Source organism: Sorex fumeus, unplaced genomic scaffold (assembly GCF_029834395.1).
Source record: "Sorex fumeus unplaced genomic scaffold, SorFum_2.1 ptg000021l, whole genome shotgun sequence".
In the NCBI taxonomy this organism is placed as follows: Eukaryota; Metazoa; Chordata; class Mammalia; order Eulipotyphla; family Soricidae; genus Sorex; species Sorex fumeus.
In genome coordinates, this window is record NW_026606078.1 from 6,987,087 (window position 1) to 7,009,295 (window position 22,209).

General features: G+C 41.6%; 1 protein-coding gene across 3 annotated transcripts in view; it reads left to right on the forward strand.

The window, feature by feature from the left end:
* The window catches only part of ACTN2 (actinin alpha 2), a 93,645-nt gene that overhangs the window by 34,199 nt on the left and 37,237 nt on the right, over nt 1-22,209 (forward strand). For 2 of the 3 annotated variants that reach the window (XM_056113608.1, XM_056113609.1), the window contains exons 3-8: nt 1,103-1,222; nt 1,951-2,037; nt 12,622-12,709; nt 13,567-13,645; nt 17,388-17,469; nt 20,618-20,703. In XM_056113608.1, coding sequence (XP_055969583.1) covers nt 1,103-1,222; nt 1,951-2,037; nt 12,622-12,709; nt 13,567-13,645; nt 17,388-17,469; nt 20,618-20,703 — 542 coding nt within the window. Of the gene's footprint in view, nt 1-1,102; nt 1,223-1,950; nt 2,038-12,621; nt 12,710-13,566; nt 13,646-17,387; nt 17,470-20,617; nt 20,704-21,811; nt 21,898-22,209 lie in introns of all 3 variants that reach the window. The other variant, XM_056113610.1, reaches the window with a different exon arrangement.

Genomic DNA, 22,209 nt, shown 5'->3' on the forward strand with positions numbered 1-22,209 from the left:
GTTATAATTTTGAGAATAAGAATTCAAATCCCAAGGCCGGAGCGATAATACAGTAAGTAGGGCGTTTGCCTTGCACACAGCCAGCTTGGGTTCAATCCCCAGCACTCCATAGGGTCCCCCAACCTCCTAAGAAATCATCCTTGAGTGCAAAGCCAGGGGTAAGCCCTGAGTGTAACTGAGTGTGGCAAAAAACACAACATAAAAAGGGTTAAACTCCCATAGGTTTTATGGTTTGCCCTGAATTTCAGTAAGATGGTTTAGGCTTGGAACTAGATCTCCCTTGAAGAAGCAGGAACAAGGAAGGATGATGGCAAGTCTGTCCTCATCCCTAGAGCCATGTGATCAGGTGTTTAAGAGAAATGTCAAGTTGCTTCTCTTTTTTACTCATTTGTAAGTTGACTCGTAGCTTTCACTGGACTCTCCCAAGAGATCTGGAAGCATATGTTCTTCTCGTTTGGCTTCCCACTGGTTCATCTGATTTTGAAAGGATTAGGTTAGTGTTCTCTGCTGTGACTTACAGAAATCAAGGACGCATCAGAAGTAGATAACTATTTCTGTTTCAGAAAGTGAAAACTATAAAAACTACATAGTATGAGACTAATACCCAAGGATAATAGAAATATGGGCCAAGAGGATTGGTCCACTGTAGGAAGCCTGCTTCAAGTGCTGGGGGAGGGGGCAGCTGGGATAGAGAAGGAACCACTATGACAAATGATAGTTGGAAATTATTACTTTGATAAGAACTGTGTACTAAAAGTAGGCAAAGGAACAAACATACCTCTCAGTATCTGTATTGCAAATCATAATGCCCAAAAGAAGAGAGAGAGAAAGAAGAAAAGTTCTGACCATAGAAAAGTATCTATCATAGAGGCAGTCTGGGGGTAGGGAGTGGGGGGAGAAAAATTGGGGACATTGGTGGTGGGAAATGTATAATGGTGGAAGGATGGGTGTTGGAACATTATATGACTGAAAACCTTTGAACTCTATCTCACGGTGACTCAATAAAATATAAAGAAAGTACAAGCTCTGAACTTGGGCATCTTGACCTTGTTGTCAGTGAGTCACTTCCTCTATGTCTTCATTATTCTTTTTCCTCGAACAGGAGAACGACTGCCCAAACCTGACCGAGGGAAAATGCGATTTCATAAAATCGCTAATGTCAACAAAGCCTTGGATTACATAGCCAGCAAAGGTGTGAAACTGGTGTCCATCGGTGCTGAAGGTAAGTGAAGTGTGATAGGAGTAGTCCTGACCCAAACTGATCTCCCAGTGGGGGTATGGTAACAGCAGTGCACACACTCTTCCCGCCATCTCTTTTCCGTTCCATTCACTGTCCTAAGCTTTGCATCTCCGGGCGTACAGGGAGGAGAGCGAGTGGTACTGAGGACCAGGTTCAGGATTCTTTGTCTAATTCATGCCGTTTTCTGAAAAGCTATGATAGGAAATAGAAGGAACTTATATTTCCAGGGATTCCTGATAAGAATTAATGAGTAGGAAGGAAGTGGCTCTTTCTCTGTGCAAGATTGGGAGTCCTATTGAGGTGTAGATGGCTCTGGTGTACAGCTCAGTCCCGTGAATCTGTCAACCAGAAGCGCTGGAATAAAGGTCAGGCTGAAGAGGAACCCGTGTTTTTTGTATTTGGTTATTAAGAGCCTGCATTTTTTGAATCTTGAAACATTGGAAACTCCTGGTCTGATTCAGTGGTTATGTATATGCAGGATTTGTGTTTCCTATTAACTCAGAATTCATTTAAGCCAGAGACATTTGGTTATTAATGTCTTATTTATAACGAGACATACTGCAACACTTAAAGATAAGCTGATCTTGCCATAAGAGTATACGTACAATAGCTCTTTAGTCAGAACTCACAGAAGACTTATAACTAGGAGAAAAGTGATTACCGATCATATTATCTTTACATTAACTTGTTCTGTTTTTTCTTCCCCAAAGAAATTGTTGATGGCAACGTGAAAATGACACTGGGTATGATCTGGACCATCATCCTTCGCTTCGCTATTCAGGATATTTCAGTTGAAGGTAAAAGACATCATTAGAAATCTGCTTTGTATGATGATATAGGAATTTGTAAATTAATATCTGAAAAGTGTTATTTAAAATTGAACTGATTTTGTAAAATACTTCCATGATTGTATGAAAGATTTAGTTGTGATCTGGATTTTCACAACTTTTATATTTATATGAGAAAAGACCCCAGCATTGCTGGTTTATTCATGTGGGTAGAATTCATGATCACGACCATCCTGTTGTTCGTCGATTGCCTCAAGCAGGCCCCAGTAACATCTCCTTGGTCATAGCCCTGAGATTTTTTTAAAAAGTGCCATATTCAAGGCTCTTTCAGTATTAGGAGAGTGAGACCCATCATTGTTACTGGTATTTGGCATATTGGGTACGCCACGGGGAGTTTGCCAGACTCTGCCGTGTGGGCAGGTTACATTTGGTAGCCTGCCAGTTTGTCCAAAGTAGGAATGAGATAAGATGTGTTGATGGGATTACACGGCGCCAGGGGGCCAGTTGGTGGGTGTGACCCCTGCCTACTGGAATTTGGAGGATCTGGATGGAGGATGCTCAGCCCCGATCTGAGCAGGCTTGGAGATCTCAGCCCCGGGACCCGCATGCCTTTGTTCCTCTGCCGGTACCTTCATGCGTGTGAAGAGTGGTCTCAGCATGATGGTGGCTGGTTCTGGAGGTCTTTGACTGCTGGACCCTGGTTGGGGCGGGGAGGAAAACTCAACCCGCTCCCCTCCAAGGGGCCCCGGCGAGGACAGCCAGGCGTGGGGGCAGGGGGTAGAATTATTTTAGAAAAAAATGAACACATGTTCAGAACAGAGGTAGATTTTTTAAAAATATTTTTTGGGACTTCTTCTTAGTCATACTAGACACTTCACAACTGTAACTGAGTCCTTGACTGGACTCTTTGATTCTTTGAGGTGCAAAAAATTATCAGTTGACTCTCAGCTAGCTTCCTTCCTACCCTCTTCCTCCTTCCTCTATCCCCCACCCCCCCCCACTCTCTCTCCTTTCTCATTTCCATTTTTTCTTTCAAGATTTCTATTGCCATTATATCCCCTGCCTAACAACTGTTCCATCATTATAATAGAATTCTAATTCTTGGCACTGCTATAGAAGATGAAAATCTTTAGTCCTTTACGCCCACAGCACTTCTAAATATTTTGATGTAGTTAGCACTATTGAAAAGTATCAAATTGACATGCTTAAAATTAGAATTTTTCCCATTTAGTCCTCAAATCACATAATGTATAGCTGTATTTAAGGTCAGGCTGACTTTCCAACCAGTTCATCTCCCCTACCTTTGTCATCTAACAGGTAACCACCTTCCTGAATGGTGAGATGTTCAGGCCATTATTATAGTTCTTCCGAGGATTGAGTACCTCTTACTGTAGACTTTTTAAATAATTTTAATTTTACATCAATAAGCACTAAAAACCAATAATTTAGCTCCTATTGTAGTGATGACACAAGCCTACACAAAATACTCACCATTAAGTCTTTTCTTTTTGGTTTGTTTTTATTTTGGGGTCACACCCAGCAGTGACCAGAGCTTATCATTCCTCATGGGGCTCAAAAGACCATTTGGGGTGCCCTGGATTGAACCAGGAGACAGTTGCACAAAGCATGCGCCTTCCTCGCTATATATTTATTGTCTTCAGCCCAAGGAATTTCTTTTTTGTTTTGGTTTTGGGGTCACAGCAGTGCCGGCTGAATTACCCCTGACTTTGAGCTCAGGGATCACTCCTCGTGGGCAGGGCTTGGGATAAAACATGGGGTTCCGGGGATTGGACTCAGGTTGGCTACATGCAAGGCAAACACCCAACCTACTATACTACCTCTCTGGCCCAGCCCGAGAAACTTCTTTTACAGTTGCCTCCTGAATATTTCTCTGTGATCCCTAATGTGGAGAGTGAGGCCTAAAAATGAAAACAAAAGCAATCTATCAAACCCAAAACAGAGGGTTTTTTTGTTTTTGTTTCGTTTTTGACAGATAGGAAGGGAGCTGGTACACATGGGCTGATTGGTTTTAGAGACAGAAATCAGGGACTGTTCCTAGCTCTGTGTTTAGTAGTGACCCCAGGTGATGCTTTTTGAGGGACCAAAAGAAAAAAAAGGTGTTTCTATTCCATTAGGCTATTTCCTCCTAGTATTTAGACCTCTAAATATATGTAATCTAAAAATTTAAACTAAGATGGTAAATCCTCAATAATCAGGTCTAGCTATCTCAGGAAGCTTGAATAATAATAGACCTGATTTTGAAGATGTTTGTACAGTATGTTGTTTGTAAAGGATGTGCATTTGGGGGCCAGTGTGATAGCACAGCAGGTGGAACATTTTTGCCTTGCATGCAGCTGACCCAGGTTCATTCCCCAGTATCCCATATGGTCCCCCTGAAAATTGCTAGGAGTGATTCCTGAGTGCAAAGCTGGGAGTAATCCCGGAGCATCACTGGGTGTGACCAAAAAGCCAAAAAAATATAAAAAATAATAAAGAATATGCATTTCACACTAATGAAAATATAAAAATACTTTTTCAAAGTTCCTGCTTCCAAGTTTTGCAATTGTTATGGTACATGAGTTTTATCAAGACTCTGCAGGGTTTGATGTGTAAGATGGCTAACCCAGGGGTCTGGCTGATTGATATTTGCTATTAATGGGGATTTCTGCTGGGCTGTTTGATATTTGCTATTACAGGGGATTTCTACTGGGCTGGTGGGAGTGGGACAGGTGTGTCTGCTAACTAGTCAGACTATAAGTGACTTCTCAAAGTTGTTTTTTTCTTCACGGTCTGCCGGGGTAGTTAGCATCTCACATGGCAGCTCAGGGCCCAGTTCAGGTAGACCAAGAAAGTAGGTGATACAGCATCACTTTTGTTGCACTCTTTGATGAACCAGCTACAAGCTTTTACAGATTCAGGAGGAAGAAAATACATTCTGTCTTTTACTGAGAAAAATATCAAAGAATTTGTAGCCTTTTAAATATAGCCATAGGAAACTAAAACTCAAATGTTTTAGTTTATTATTATCATTATTATTTGGTTTTTTGTTCCACATCCGGTGGTGCTCAGGGCTCACTCCTGCTGTTGCTTGGGAGGCCATTTGGGGTGCCAGGGATTGAATTCCAGTTATCTGCCAGCACCCTACCTGCTGTATTATCTCTCTAGCCCCTCATCACACTATTCTTAACCTAAGAAGCATTAAGAAAAGACTTCTTGGAGGAAGCAGGACTTTGAGTGTGACATGAATTTATCTAATTAGCTGTGAGCAATAATGGAAGATTTTAAGGACAAGATAATGGAAAAATGATTAGAGACAATCAAATGTATAATGTAAGTGATCATATTCCTTGTAAACCTACTCTGCATTTGTATTTAGTTGCTCAAGGCATAAACTAGGCATAAAAACTTTTATACTTTTTTTCTCTACTTTCTATATCATGTTAGCACCAAGTCTTCTCGTAATAGTTGTAAAATCTGTCTTTAACGCTCCATCTTTTCCCTAATATAGCCTTAACATTGTCATCTGGCCCAGTATTTGGCCAACAGCTGAATGTGACCTACCACCTTTTTTTTTCTTGTTTATGTTCACAGCCATTTTAAAATGATTGGAAAAATTAAAAAGAGAAGAATATCTTTTGTATTTTTAAATTATGTAAGGGGGCTGGAACAATAGCACAGCAGGTAGGGCATTTGCCTTACAAGTGGCCGACCCAGGTTTGATTCCCAGCATCGTATTGGTCCCCCAAGCACCACCAGGAGTAATTCCTGAGTGCACGAGCCAGGAGTAACCCCTGTGCATTGCCGGTGTGACCCAAAAAGCAAAAATTAAAATAAAATAAAATTATGTAAGGTCTGAAGAGATGACTCATACAAGGCTAGGCACATGCAGGAGGCTTGGGGTCAGTCCCCAGGATGGCCTAGTCTCCTGGGCACTGCTGGGAATGACCCCAGGGCCAGAAGTAGCCCCTGAGCACCACAAAGTGTGCTCCCCCCCCCCAGTAAATAAAATTATAAAAAATTCAAATTTCATTGTTAACAAATGAGCGTTCATTGGAATTTAGCCCATTCATTTATGTATTATTGTCTGTGTCTATTTTCCTACAAGGAAAGGATTGAGTGGTTGTCAGAGGTACTGGGTAACCGAAATACCACCATATTCCCTCTCTGGTTCTTTCCAGACAGTTTTTCTCCCCTATTCTAGACTTTGCTAGAGCTGCCACATTCGTATCTCTAGCCAGTGGTCTTGTGCTACTCCACATCAGTCTCCACCTCATAGCAGTGGAATGTATGATAGAGTCTCTCTCACTCAGAGATTTCAGTGCCTTCATGTTGCCTGAAGCACAAGAGAAGAGGACTGGAGATAGCTCAGGGGGCTGAGTTCATGCTTTGCATGTGGGAGGCCCTGGTTCTACCTATGGTTACACCATCCTTGGTATTGCCTTGGGAGTAGCCCATCACACCAAGTGTGCCCCAACACCAGCCCCTCCTTTTCCAAAATGATGACCTGTAGAAGCTTTAGAGTGGCATCCAGTACCTTCCTTGAGTAGATGTCTCGTTTATTTTCCAGCCAGCCTTATTTTTAGCTACATCCTTTCCTTAAATATGGCATTTGGTATTATGAACTGTCATGTACTACACATTCTATGAATCTTCATGCCTTCATTCATGAGATTCCTTCATCCTGGGACATGTTTTCTCCTTCAGATTCCTTCTTGTTCACTATTTACACGTTAGTTCCTGTCTTACCTCTTTGGGGAAGGCTTTCCTGAATCTCTGCATTCACCCCAAACACTATAAGCAAGAATTTCTGGGCAGGAAGCTGTTTTAACTATATTAGCAAAAGACTAGAACATTATGGCAAATGTTCTTATGGTGAATGCAGTTGGGGAAATGTTCTCAGGTAAATACAAAGGAAACTCTTAAAGAATAAATAATAGGTTTGGTTAATATAAACATAAAAAAAGTAAAGACAGAAGGATGGGAAAATACAGCCTTAGTAACATTTAGCACTGCCCAGAACATGGTGATTTTCCTTACTGACTAAATTCTTTTAGTGGACAATATCTGGGAAAGGGAAAAAAACTATATTTTTAAGCAAAAGATATATTGCATTTTGGACACATTAATTGTGAAGTATATGAAAGCTGATACTTTTTTTTATTTCTAACTCATGAATAAGAGACTAAAAATCTAAGCACAGTGAGGAAAAGAACTGTATTTATCTTATTCTGAGGTGTTATTTCAGTGTTTATACAGAGAGAGGCATACTTGACTTGTAGATCTCAATCTCAGTACGGAAAGAGAAACACCTGTTGAAACTTTTTGGTTGTCTAAAACCAGAAAGTTTCTGCTTAATTAACAGGGTAATTTGTAATACTATTTATCAATTTCATATGCTTCTGAGTGTAGATATATATATAAGTCCTGAGGGATAGATAGCCCAGTGAGCTATGTGTAAGCCCCTGACACTGCATGGTCCCCCAAGTATACTTCGGGTTACCCCCAAGCACAAAGTTAATAAATTCTTCTTGGTTTTTGGCTTTTTGGGTCATACTGATGCTGCTCAGGAAACCATATGGCATGCTCAGGATCAAACCATATTGTCTGTGTGCAAGGCAAATGCCCTCCCAGCTGTACTATTGCTCTGGCTCCACTTGAATAAATTCTTATAAAGTTAATCTTTGTGGAACTGGAGCGATAGCAGAGTGGGTAGGTTGTTTGCCTTGCACATGGCCAACCCGGGTTTGATTCCTCTGTCCCTCTCAGAGAGCCCAGCAAGCTACCGACAGTATCCCACCCGCATGCCAGAGCCTGATAAACTCCCAATAGCTTATTCGATGTGCCAAAAACAGTAAGAACAAGTCTCACAATGGAGACATTACTGGTGCCCGCTCGAGCAAATTAATAAATAAATAAAGAGTGTTCAGGCATATTTACATATTTACACAATGAACAAAGAGAGGACAGTGACAGTGACAGATGCCCTCCCAGTAAATAGATTTCTCTCCCCAAATAGAAAAGAAAACAAAAATTTAAAATCTTGATCACAATATGCTAGATAATTGCACATTTAACAGACTAAGAAATTAATGATTCAAAAGTATTCATTTCCAGGGTCCCCGGAGTGATAGTACATTGAGTAGAGTATTTATCTTGTATGTGGTCTACTGGGTGGAATTTCCAAGCACCCCATAGGGTTCCCTGAGTCCCCTAAGAGTGATCTGTAAACATAGAGCCAGGATGAAGTCTTGAGCCAGGTGTGTCCCCCAAACAAACAAAGTGTTCATGTTTTTAGTAAAGTACCTAAACATCTCTTCAAAAATACATTTTTCAACTTGCAGCGTAATAGATAGTATTAGTTTGCTAACTTGCACTTTTCGTTTCATGGAACCTTTTCTCAATAGTCTTATTTAATTTCTCTAAGTCTACAGAAAAGCTGTGTTAATTTGTTTTAATGATTTTGTTAAAAAAATAAGTTAAAAGCTATGGTAGGGCTAGAGAGATGGTTCAAAGAACTCTGTGCATGCTTCGCATACAGGAGGCCCAAGTTCTATCCCTGGCACTGCCTGGTTTTCTGAGTACCACTGGAGCAACCCCTAAACACCGTCAGGGTCCAGCACCACTCCCCCCAGCCCAGGCATTCTTATTAGTATAGCTGAACCCTTTGAGAAGTCAATCTTCCTTATCAGAATGGGGGACATCTTGGTATATCTGTCGATGAAGTCAAGTCTGATATAATTAGATTGAGCTCTTGTTATACTACATGAGGTTTCATGATGGAATGACCAAGATATATCAAGCAGTAACATATGTTGTGTTCCCCTGTTCAGGATCTGTGCACGGATGTGTATGTGTGCCAAATGGCCGCATTTAGATCTAACCTATATCTGCAGAACTGGGTGGTATACTACCACCAGGTGGTACGGTTGCTACCATTGCACAGTCTTGTTAATCTTTTGCTGAAAGTCTAAACTTGGCTTTGGAAGTGGAAGAGAGTGAGCTTTAATTGAAGTAGGCTGCTAAAGGGCTGGAATGATAGCACAGTGGGTAGGGTGTTTGCCTTGCATGCAGCCAAGCCGGGTTTGATTCCCAGCATCTTATATGGTCCCTCAGCACACCAAGAGTAATTCCTGAATGCAGAACCAGGAGTAACCCCTGTGTAATGCTGGGTGTGATACAAAATTAAAAAAAAAGAAGTAGCCTTTTAAGTGGTTAAAAACCCCTAGTTCTGCATTCACAGCTAAAGAGTGCAAACCACAGTACCCAAAAGGAGAGAGAGAACGAAAGGGAATGCCCTGCCACAGAGGCAGGGTGGGATGGGGGGATAGTGGGTGGGAGGGATACTGAGATTAGTGGTGGTGGAGAATGGTCACTGGTGGAGGGATGGGTACTCGATCATTGTACAACGGAAACGCAAGCACAAAAATTTGTAAGTCTACAACTGTATCTCATGGTGTTTCACTAATAAAAATTAATAAATAAATAAAGAGTGTTCAGGCATATTTACACAAAAATTAAGTGAATTACAAATCTAAATGCTAGTATTTTGTTGACTTACTTTCTAATTTAATTTTATTTAGATGTTAAAAAATAGAGTACATTTATGTTCTCATGGATTCAATATTAAGGTGTGTACATAATTATAAGGGCTTTGAAAATTGTTAACTGCAGCTAGAATCCCAGGTTACTTAAATAATTTTTGAGGAGCTGTTTGGTGGTATGTAGCTTTTGAGTTCTCCAGGAAGCTAGTGCCAAGATCATATTAGAAACTGTCTTAGTTGCCTTGAGCTACTATACTAACATAGATAGATTCTCAAGTATAGACTCATTATTATTATGGTGACCAGGACCTTAAAGCAGGGCATTGTTTGTATAGCAGAATATTGAGATTTTTGTGATTGTTTCCAACTTTGATCCATACCAAGGGAAAGTCTGGATTACAATGTATAAATAATTTAAACAAATAAATACAAAATAATTACTTTGTGTCAGGGGTTGACTCAGAAGTAAAGCACTTACCCTGAATGTGTGAAGCCTTGGGTTTCATCCTTGGCACTGCCATGGGGAAAAAAGAAAAGAAATAGAATATTTTCATTTGAAAATATCATTTAGGGGCCAGAGTATTAATACAGCATGTAGGGCTCTTGCCTTGCATGCAGCCCACCCCAGGTTTGATCCCTAGCATCCCATATGGTTCCCAGAGCACTGCACCAGGAGTGATCCCTGAACATAGAGCCAGGAGCAAGCCCTGAACACTGCTGGGTATGGCCCCAAAAAACAAAAACGAAAAAACGTCTGCCTTGCCTTACTAAAGTGGAAGGCCAGGATTCAATATTAAGGTGTGTACATAATTATAAGGGCTTTGAAAATTGTTAACTGCAGCTAGAATACCAGGTTACTTAAATAATTTTTGAGGAGCTGTTTGGTGGTATGTAACTTTTGGATTCTCCAAGAAGCTAGTGCCAAGATCATATTAGAAACTGTCTTAGTTGCTTTGAGCTACTATGCTAATATAGATAGATTCTCAAGTCACAGAAATGTATTTCTTGTAGCTCTGGTGACCGAAGTCCTAGGCTGGAGTGCCAGCATCATCAGATAGCTACTTCTCACTGTGCACTCACATGATGGGGGACAGAGGTGCTGGGGAGGGAGAAAAAGGACTCTGCTGTCTCTTTTACATACAGTAGGGAGTGATAACACAGCGGGTAGGGCGTTTGCCTTGCATGCGGCCAACCTGGGTTCAATTCCTCCGTCCCTCTTAGAGAGCCCAGTAAGCTACCGAGAGTATCCCACCCGCACGCCAGAGTCTGGCAAGCTCCCCGTGGCATATTCAATATGCCAAAAAACAGTAACAAGTTTCACAATGGAGACGTTACTGGTACCCGCTCTAGCAAATCAATGAACAATGGTAGGACTGTGCTACAGTGCAGGGGAGAGTGAGAGAAAGAAAACAAAAAAGAGGGTACTAGCTCTCTAGTGCCATTTGTATGGGCACTAATACCATCATGAGGAACCCCACCTTTATAATCTCACGTGACTCTAATTGCCACCTCACCACCACCAAACACTTCATTTCTAGGTACTGTCATTCTGGGAATCAGAACCTCAGGTGGAAATCTTGGGAGGAGCACACCAGTGCGTCCACAGTGGAGGTACATGAGATTTGGGAGGTTAATGCTTGTAGAGTGAAAAGGGGAAAAGCAGATGTTGGCAGAGAGACGCTTCCAGCCAAAGCAACTGGCTGACCCTGTGCTGGAGAAAAGGAAGAGAGGGCCTGGGGAAGAAGAATCTCATTCTGCAGTTCAGCCGTCACACTTGTCTGCTAGACTCTGTGTGTCCTGCAGCTCGGATTGCTCTCAGAGGAGTCACACTTGGGGCAGGCAGAAATGGGTGTCTATTGCCCCTCCCTTGCTCAGTCTTTGGCTGGAGCAGCCTAAGGAAGCGTAGGCCCTGGGAAATGCAGGGGTGAATTCAGAGCGTGGCAGCTGGGACGTCAGTTGTTACAGCAGCTGGCATGTAAGCACCACATTGTCACAGCTAGCACAGGGTTTTATATATACATATATATATATATATATATATATATATGTTGCATGCAGTGACCCCAGTTTGATCCCCAGTACCTCATGGTCCCCTGAATTCAGAGCCAGGAGTAAGCCTTGGGCACCGCCAGGTGTGGCCCCAAACCCCCCCACTCACTCTCCAAATTATAAAATCACTAAGAGTTGTGGTCATCTTTCTGGACTTTGTGTGGTTTAAGAAAGTAAAGTACAAATGAGACGCTGAACAGGTTAGTCATGAATGACATAATTTAACATTTTTCATTTAGTACAGTTCCCAGCGGCTGGAGCGATAGCACAGCGGGTAGGGCGTTCGCCTTACAAGTGGCCAACATGGCCGACCCGAGTTCGATTCCTCTGCCCCTCTCGGAGAGCCCGGCAAGCTACCGAGAGTATCTCACCCGCACGGCAGAGCCTGGCAAGCTCCCCGTGATGTATTCGATATGCCAGACACAGTAACAACAAAGTCTCCAATGGAGACGTTACTGGGCCCGCTCGAGCAAATCGACGATCAACGGGAGGGCCTTTACCTTTTACCTTTACAGTTCCCAGGAGCCATAAAGAAAAGTGTTGTTTGGGTTGAAGGCCTGTTTCCAATAACCCTACAGGCTGGCTTTACACTTATTTTATGTCCTAACTGGCAATTGCTGCTGCCTTGATTTTTTTTTTCTTTTTGGGTCACACCCGGCAATGCACAGGGGTTACTCCTGGCTCATGCACTCAGGAATTACCCCTCGCGGTGCCCGGGGGACCATATGGGATGCTGGGAATCAAACCCGCGTCGGCTGCGTGCAAGGCAAACGCCCTACCCGCTATGCTATCACTCCAGCCCCTGCCTTGATATATTTGAGTCCCTTAAGCATCGTCAAAAATTAGTCTCTGGATGAAGGATCCAGCTCCCATCCTCTTGCGGCTTCAAAGGCGCATACAGGTGGTGGCTGGTCCTTTGGGAGAACTGTGTTGGAAATGGATAGGAGCTGAGCAAATGAAATGGCGTTTCACTGTAGACATGTGTTCTTGGTTGTCATTACAGAGACATCAGCTAAAGAAGGGCTGCTGCTTTGGTGTCAGAGGAAAACCGCTCCTTACAGAAATGTCAACATTCAGAACTTCCACACCAGGTGAGCAAACAGGAACCCCATCCTGATAGTCCTGCTGGGATTGGCTGATGGTGGGAGAGCGGTGTGCTTTCAAACTACACTTTCCTTCCACCTGTCTGAGAAGCAGTGAAGTTCAGTAGAGGTTTTGATGCTAAGGGCTTCTCTGGAAAAAGCTTTGGATTAAGGTTTGGGATGCCGCAAAACAGCGCTGTATTTAAAAGGGAGTATCAATCCCTAGAGAAGCCTTTGGAATTTGGGGGTACAGGTACACACTGTGGTTTTTCCCTCCCTGCCAGGAAGAGACGGTAGGTGGAATGTCTTAATAAGGAGACACTGAACACTGAACTTAATAAGGAGACAGTGAACGAGTCTGCAAATCCTGGTGTACTTGGGCAACCCAGGTTCAATCCCCAGCACCCCACATGGTCCTCCCGAACTCACCAGGAGTGATCCCTGAATACAGAGCCAAGAATAATCCCTGAGCATCGCTGGATGTGGCCCCCCAGATAGATACAAATTTAAAGGAAAATGTGATGTGGACATCTCAAGGTGTTGGTTCTTGTGTAGTTCACGGGGCAGCTTGGGGGCAGGTTCTGGGATGGAGTCTTGGAGAAGAGAGAGGAGGAGGAAATCGGGACAAGAAGGCTGTGGCTGACCCGGAGAAAAGACCCTGCGCAGAGAGGCTTCTTGCCTGCCACCTGCATAGTTCTTCTGATACCGTCAGATGAGGGCAGGGGAGGGGAGGCATGGCAGGCAGCTGCATCTGAAGCTGTGAACTTGGAAAGGATACCGGGCAGGGGGTCGTCCTCCATGTCTCCAGGGCCCCGCTGCCACTTTCTCTCTGTTAACACCTGTTCCTCTTCTCAACTCTTGTGCAGCTGGAAGGACGGCCTTGGACTCTGTGCGCTCATCCACAGACACCGGCCTGACCTCATTGACTACTCAAAGCTTAACAAGGTCATTCTGGGCCCCAGGCATGCAGCGTTCCCGCCTGCCCACAGCATGTTGTCCTGAAAATGAGCACATCAGCACTGAGCTTGTACAAACACGGTGGCTGCCACAGCAGCGTGTCCCAGCGCAGCTCACACTGTGCGTGAAGGGCAGCCAGGAAGATACTTACTGGCTCTAATTAGGATTGGGCAAGGTCCAAAGCAAGTCACCCCTTCTTTGCCAAACTAATAATGTGTTTGACTGGGCTTGATTTAACTATGAAGGCACTGTGTGCTGCTCAGAGACTTTCCATTTCTATATTTTAAATATTAGAAGGGAAGTATAAGTTGAAATGGGAAGTGATTAGGGGAGAAGAAAGATTTAAATATTCAAACCTTTTAAGTTATATTTCCTTTCCTGCAGGAGCTTTTGCAGTCTTCTTTGCTCATAATTACTTATTGCCTCACAAGCCAGGGCACATTATCAATAACTATTGATGTAAGATATTAATTATAGCCTTCACTCTCAATTTCAGCTTTGACTACCAGAGGTAGCACTGTAGCTCTCGTTCATCGATTTGTTCATGAGGGCCCAGTAACGTCTCCACTTTGAGACTTGTTGTTACTGTGTTTGGCGTATCAAACACGTCACGGGTAGCTTGCCAGGCTTTGCCAAGTGGGCAAGATTCTCTCGGTAGCTTGCCGGGCTCTCCAAGAGGGGCAGAGGAATAAACCCGGCTCGGCCAGGCCGGCCTCTCACAAGGCAAATGCCCTACTGATGTGCTATCACAGAAAATTCTTTCAGAATTTTTTTCTTTATTTTTTCCAGAAAATTCACCTTAAGTCATTTTAATTCTGGGGACCAGAGCGGATAGTACAGTGGGTAGAGCATTTACCTTGCATGCGGCCGACCCAGATTTGATCCAAGGCATCCCCTACAATGCCCACAGCACTTCCAGGAGTAAATCCTGAGTGCGGAGCCAGGAGTAACCACTGAGCATCGCCGGGTGTGGCCCAAAAATAAATAAATAAATAAGACACTTTAATTCTCCCTATAAGCTTAAGTGTGCAGAATTTTCCAATAGTTTTTGAATTATTTCTTTAGAAGTAATTTTAAAATAAAATCTGTGAGTCCAAGCGATAGCACAGCGGGTGGGGTGTTTGCCTTTCACACGGCCAACCTGGGTTTGATCCCCGGCGTCCCATATGTCCCACAAGCACCGCCAGGAGTAATTCCTGAGTGCAGAGCCAGGAGTAACCCCTGAGCATCATCGGGTGTGACCCAAAAAGCAATAAAATAAAAATAAAATAAAAAATGTGTTAGAAAAAAGAGAGAGAGAGAGAAATTTATGCCCGGACTGGAGAGCTAGATGAACGGGCTGAGTGCTTGCACAACATGCTTTGCATGGGGAGGCCTGGGTTTGATCTCCCAGCACCTCCTAGTTCCCCCAACACCATCAAAGTGGCCTCTGAACGTCACTGGGGTCACCCTTAACACACACACATGCACGCACACACACACAGACACACAGCTTTAAATTTTGTGGAGGATACTTTATGGTGCCCTCGATCTAGTGCCCTGTGAAGATTTCAGACTGAAACATTGCCTTCCAATAAAGCACAAGTGTCAGTTCTAGCATATTCCTCTTGTGGTTGATGTGCTTATCTGACTAACCCTGTTGTGTTGCTGTGTTTTGGTGTGAAATCTGGCCCTGTTGCATGCTGCCTTGCCCCTGTGTGCCATAGGTCACCTGCCTGCCACCCTGCTCCTGACCCATGTCTATTGGAGAACACAGGAAGAATATATTTTGTATCCTAAAGATAAATTCCACAGTACGGTAGTGGAAGGTTGCTGCAGAGAAGAGAGAACCCACATTTTCCAACTTTTTAAATCATATAATCCTTGTATGCCTGAGCTATTTTGAAGTGTTTCAAATGTAGAGACAGTATATAATTTTTCAATGCCTCTTTATCGCATTTATAAATGAGGATTATACTAGACAGTCCAGTGAGTCAGGGATGAAGCTCAGTACCTACCTTGCATGTATGAGACTTTGGACTGTACCCCAGCACTACCACTCTCCCCAAAAGAAATCAAACATGTACTATGGAGACCTCATTTCACTAGTAATTTATAATGGTCAGTTTTGATTACAGAAGGTCAACATACCATTAGTAACTGATTCTCTAAGACTAGTTTAAAACAAAGAATAATAGATAACAATAGCAGCTAAAATTTACAGAGCTTAGATTAGGCAGTTATAAATAAATATGTGGATGTGAATGTTAAATATTTATATGACATACATACATACTCTTTACTCTTCATAATACATAGTGAAATAAAATATAATGAGTGCAGAAGAGGTACTATTATTATCCCAGTTTTATAGTTGAAGGAAGTAAAGAATTAGTCATCTGCCAGTGATCACATGGCCGGTCACTGAGTCGAGAAAGTGCTGAATTGCCAAATTTTATCTCTTAGGATACAGCCTAAATGATATAACTTTCACAAAGTCTCAGAACCATTAGTCTGTATTTTTAATGCTGAAGACTTTCTTGTATATTAAAAACAAAAAGAAACTTGTACTCAGCTGTTTGGCTGTTGTGAGCATTTGCTTTCAGATGCAGGTAAGACTCCCCATGGTATTGCTCCTCTCAATAAAAAGATTATATGCTTTGTTAAAACAACATTTAGCCAAAAAAAGACTTTTTGTCTGAAATAATTGTATGTGCTGGAACACCAGGAAGCTTATTTTGCTTTCTTTGTTGTGCACTGTGACTGTGTTTTGAAGCTTGCACTTTGGAATGTTTCATCCTGTTAAACACTGCCATTGCAAAGACTGCAATTTCTAAAATGTGAAAGTGGCTTGATTTTTGAACACTTAAAGTCATTCTAGACTAACTTTCTTTGTCAAAAACTTTTCCTTTTCCTTTCTTACAGAAACCATCATTTCAGATTCATAATAGCGAATCACTTAAATCAAAACAAAGAGTGTTTAGTCTTCTAATGTTTTTAGCATTTCAGTTGCACAGCTTTGGTTAAATTTATTTTGTATGATCTATATTAATAAGTTGAAGTCAAATGTAAAGCATCAGAACTTCTATTTTTATTTGCTATTTTAATTTTGCTATTTATTTATTTATTTATTTTTAGCTTTTAACATCATTGAAACACAGTGTGTGCCCTTGTTGGCATCTTGTTATACCTGGTCTTAATTTTTTCTACTTCTTTATTCCTTGGCTTTTGTATATATGACACAAGGGTGTTGACCTTCATGATCACCTTTAAGATCTGCAAATGTATGTTTTGTGGCTTTTTATAATCACATTTTTATTATTAATAGAGCTGAAAATAAACTTTGATGGGATAACGGTATATTTTCCTTTCCATGAGAAAAAATCTGACTCTTTTCCTCCCATTCACAAAGCACTTGTTCTTCTAAGCCTTTTGCTCACATTTTATTGATTGAAGTGAGCATGGATTGTGTGGGTTTTGTTTGATTTTTTTAATTTCTTTAAATGTTTGAAGTAATTGGGGAAAGTGGAGAAAATAATACTATTATGGTTAGCTTGGGATTGGAAGGGCTCCTCCTCTCAGTTGAAAAAAAAAAATCGTTTTCCTTAAGTCTTGTTCCAAACATATACTAGGAGAAACAAGTGGTAGAGTGCTTGCCTCTGCATATTTGAGGCCTGGATCTGATCCCTGTTATTCCCCCCCGACAAGCCCTCCAGTGTTTTAAAAACTGGTTCTGCTGTTTCCCATGCAGGATGACCCAGTAGGAAATATTAACCTGGCCATGGAAATTGCAGAGAAGCACCTGGATATTCCGAAAATGTTGGATGCTGAAGGTGAGATGAAAACTGTGATTACTGGTTTAGATAAAGTCTGGACTACACATGTCTTAAGCATGTATAAAGATCATAGCAATTTATTGCCAAGTTACATATGAAGTCTGTAGGACTCCTAAGAAGTTCTTTCCACTGATCACATAACTATTAGAGAATTTCATGTGTAACTTGTATATGAATTACATCTGTTGGGGCCGGAGTAAGGCATTTGCCTTGCACACTACCAGCATGGTTTTGATCCCTGATACCTCATATGGTCCCCTGATCCCACTAGGAATGATCCCTGAGCATAGAGACAGGAGTAAGCCCTGAGTAACCCTGGGTGTGGCCTCCCCCCCAAAAAACCAAAATAACATTTTTCAATCCTGTTAAAGAACAAACTAGCAAAAGTGGAATAAAAAGCTTTGGTAAAGGGTTCAGTGGTGGTAAAAAAAAAAAAATAATGATTTCATTTGCGATTTTTCTTGAAAAAAAACTTTGTTTTCATTTTTCAAACAACACACTAGATTTCTATTACTACATTGAGACAAGTTTAGCCAAATAGTCTAATGCACTTAAAAGTCTACCTGCCCCAGATTCTTCCAATGACAAGTTATAAAATCAAAATATAGAATATGGGATATTAATTATCAACATACCTCTTAAACTACAGCTCCCATTTTTTATTTTCCTGAGTTGAATTTAATGCCCTTAGGTTGGAAAGAACACAACGTTTTGCAGGTTTAGCATTACTTCTTCCGGGAACTAGTTTCAGACACCTCTTGTACCCTCTTTATATGTGATGAATTTATATGAATCGTATCTGTGGCTCACCACTTGCAGCACAGATATGTGAAGCATCTATTCATTTCACTTGTTCATAATTCACTTTCCTCTCAGCTGACCTGAGCACCTACTCGGAAAAACAACACCTTCTGTTGGGTACCAGAGGAAATAATGATATGTAGGACTGTGCCTTCAAGGAATTAACATTCTGTGCTTGTTGTTAACATCACTGTTCCTTGAGTCTACTGGGGAATGAAGAGGAATCCTTCTTAGCATTGTTGGAGAAAGACAAAGGACTTCACTGTAGTCCATAGACAATCTTCTGTTCCTTCTTATTTTTGGTGATTGCATTATACTTACTGTAACAAATTACCACAAGCTGATGACTTTAAACAAGAGCCATTTCCTAGGCTCTTGTTTTGGAATTCAGGTGTTTGCAGGGCTACAATGCCTCGGAAGACTTTAGAGGAGGAACCTTCCTTGCTTCTTCCAGGCATTCTTTGGGGTGTCACAGTATCACACCCATCTTTGACTCTGCCTTTCTATGGCTGTCTTCTCTGTGTCTGCCTTGGTGTCTCTTTCCCTCCTGTTATAAGGACACAAGTCACTGGATTAAGAACACTTTCTACTCCAAAATGACCTCATATTAACTTGACTATGTCTGCAAAGACCCTTTTTCCAAATAATGTCACATTTATAGATATGGGAGTAGGACTGAAACATATATTTGGGGAATAACATTTACTCTCTCACAGTGACATTTACCCTCTCATAGTAAGATTCTCATTTTCCCATTTATTAATTTAGTCATCTTTTCCTACACCTATATTACTGGGTGTTAACACTTGCCTCTACTCTTTAGAACTCTGCTTACTCTTTATAGGGTGAAAATCAATAAGACAGTGGAAGTAGCAACATAGAAGTTTATTTTGCTTTTAGGGGGGAGGATTGGTCTACACTCTGTAGCTCTTAGGACTTATTCCTGGCTCTGCTCTCAGGACTCACTCCTGGGATGCTCTAGGAAACCATACGTGCTGCCCAGAAATGACCAGGGATTCACCATAAGCAAGACAAGTGCCTTAATTCCTGTAGTATCTCCCTAGTCCCCTTTTCCTTTTTAAAAATATACCTTCTCTAAGTTAAGTTTACATTTATGTCCACCATTGATTATTCTACATGGTAAATAACCACCAAGTTTATTCACTTGAACTAATAGCTAGTCTACTAAAGAGAGGAGAATGCCAGAGGGATTTAGTGAATTCACTTTCCAGGTTGTTAATATCTCTGCCATATAGTAGATAGAAGGTGAGCTTGGTATCATCACCATTATTAGTCTGGTATGCTAACATTCTTCTCAGTTCTTTGGTTTTTTCCTTTCTCAGGGTCCTGGTCTGGGCACCCATGAATTCTGATTTTCCTTCAAGGATGATGGATTGTGTTAGTTCTGGGTTCTTTTCCCCCTCCCTTATCATCCTGCTCTTACTTGTCATCCTGTTTCCTTTCTATTGGTTCAGGAAAAATACTTAATATATTTTTTCTTTTTAAAATAATTTCTTCTGTGAAACTTCCGCCAAGAGCTACAAAGTTAACCAGCTTAGTCATGCATCAGGCATTTCTGGTTTTCACTATCCACAGATGACCCCCATGTGCGATGCCTCATAACTTTGCTGCCTATGTTTGGACTTGGCCATCTCCACAGATGAACATGTTTTTATTTCCGGCCTCTCTTTTACTTTAATGACACACATTGGTCTCTTAGTTTGCTAATGCTCTTGAGAGAGTCTTGGTTTCTTCCTGTCTACTCTCTGACCTTATTGCTGGCTGTATGGCTCTCTAAAACTGAAATGATATTCTTGAGTGGCTAACGGGCTACTTTACCCCTCAGCCTGTAGTAAAATTCATCAAGACTCTTCCTCACCTGAGCTGTATTTCAGGGCTTTAAAAAGTTATAGAAGTGGTTTGTTCTGTTTTTCTTCACAGGCTCTGTTTATTCCCCTGAGGTGAGCCCCGGATTTAGATTAGTGGGTACATATGTTCTGTGTTGAATTGTAAAAGAACTGAAGTTCTCTGGGAATGCTGTGTGCGGTTGTTTTATTTTTGTTTTTGTTTTGAAATTCTTCAGGTCTAATTCTTGCCACAGGTGTCACTCACCTGAGTTAGCCGTGCTTTTATCTTTGGCAATTCTCAGAAGTGAACAGGACACAGTACGTGTGCAGGTGTGACTTCTTTGATGTGAACCAGAGTTTTAAAAACACGGAGTGGCATGTAGGGGCTCGGGGGTGGTGGTGGATGGTTCATTTACTTTGACTCCTCTAAGGCAGCCCTTAGCAAAAGCTGCTGGTATTAGAACATCCTAGCAGTTAACCTTCTTTTCTCCACACAGATTTAGTATATACTGCCAGACCCGATGAGAGAGCCATAATGACTTATGTCTCCTGTTACTATCATGCTTTTGCTGGTGCACAGAAGGTGAGGATGTAAAACATGAGTCACCACTCACCCTTCACCTTCTGTGTCTTGATTTTTTTAATTGTTTCTTTCTTTTTGTTTTCCCCGCATCTCCTCTGAGTAAGGAGACCCATCTGGTTCTGAGGAAATAGTCATTTGTCTTTTATAGTCTAGTTTTCTTTGACACTTACTTTCTGTCCATGCAGTAGTATGCCATTCATGTTTGTTTTCCAGAAGGTTCCACACTGTTACACAATCCTACATCCTTTCTATTAATATCCTCTGAAAAATCCAATGACTAGGTTTCACCTTGGGGAATGACAAGGTATTTTTTTGAACTTCACTCTGTCCAGTGACTGATTGGAGTTTAAAGTTAAAAAGCCCTTCACCAATAAGTCCTATATCCAAGGTAGCAGCAGAAAGGTTGTGTGTTCACATGGTTCTGTTTTCTCTCTAATTGATTGTTTTTGGCAGCTCATACAAAAATGGCACCAAGAGTCATAATAAGCACAAGCCATGCATAACCTTCTCTTTAGACGTTTTACCACTCTTGGTGATTTCTATTAATGGCATGGTAAGTATGTATAAGCATGTAAAGATACACCCCCTTCGTTGAACTCATCCTTGCACACCAAAGCCATCCACAGAGCAAAACAGCCAACGGTGGATGGGAAAACAGCAGGAGAGATGGGGACTTGGGGCTGTACTAGTTTTCCAGCATTTTGCAAAGTGACATATGTAGCTCATAATAAATGTGGCAGATGATATGAAGCAGTCCAACGAGGGGCAGGTGTGGACCTCACAAGTCTTTGGGACGAGGTGACAAGTTCTGATAAGTGGCACACGGTTCCCATTAGAATGCCTTTACCGTACTTTTCAAAGTTCATCAAGGAAGAAGGAAGAGAAAAACCATAGTTGATTATTATTTTAAAAAATGCTGATTCAAGACCAGGTTGAGCATGAATGTCAGAGGTGTTAAGCCTTTCTGAGATTTAGAAAATTCAGGGGGCTTCAGAAACACACAGAAAACCAATCAGTGTAAACCAATTTGTTCTTCCCTTTGTTACCCCTGGTTTCTACTCTTCATCTGTGTGTGTGCTTGTTTTCTGTGTTATTTTTCCCCCTTCAGACATTGTGAACACTCCCAAACCTGATGAAAGAGCTATCATGACATACGTTTCCTGCTTCTACCATGCTTTTGCGGGAGCAGAGCAGGTATTCAACATATCCATCCTGTGCTGCTCTTCTGCATCAGTTTTAACTGTGTGTGTGTATATGTGTGTGTGTGCACTCATACTACATGGATGTGTGTTTGTGCACTTTGCATATTACCTTGGAAACTTTTTCTAAGTGTTCTGTAATTGTTGCAATGCTGGGTTCCAAATGGAATATATTTTTTGTAACAGCTTTTCATTTTAGACAGTTCCTGCGTGGCTTTATCTCTCCTTCCTTCTGAGGGGTTACTTTCACTTCTTTGGTCCTAAACATTTATGTCTTAGGAAGAGAAACATAACGTGCCATGAAAAC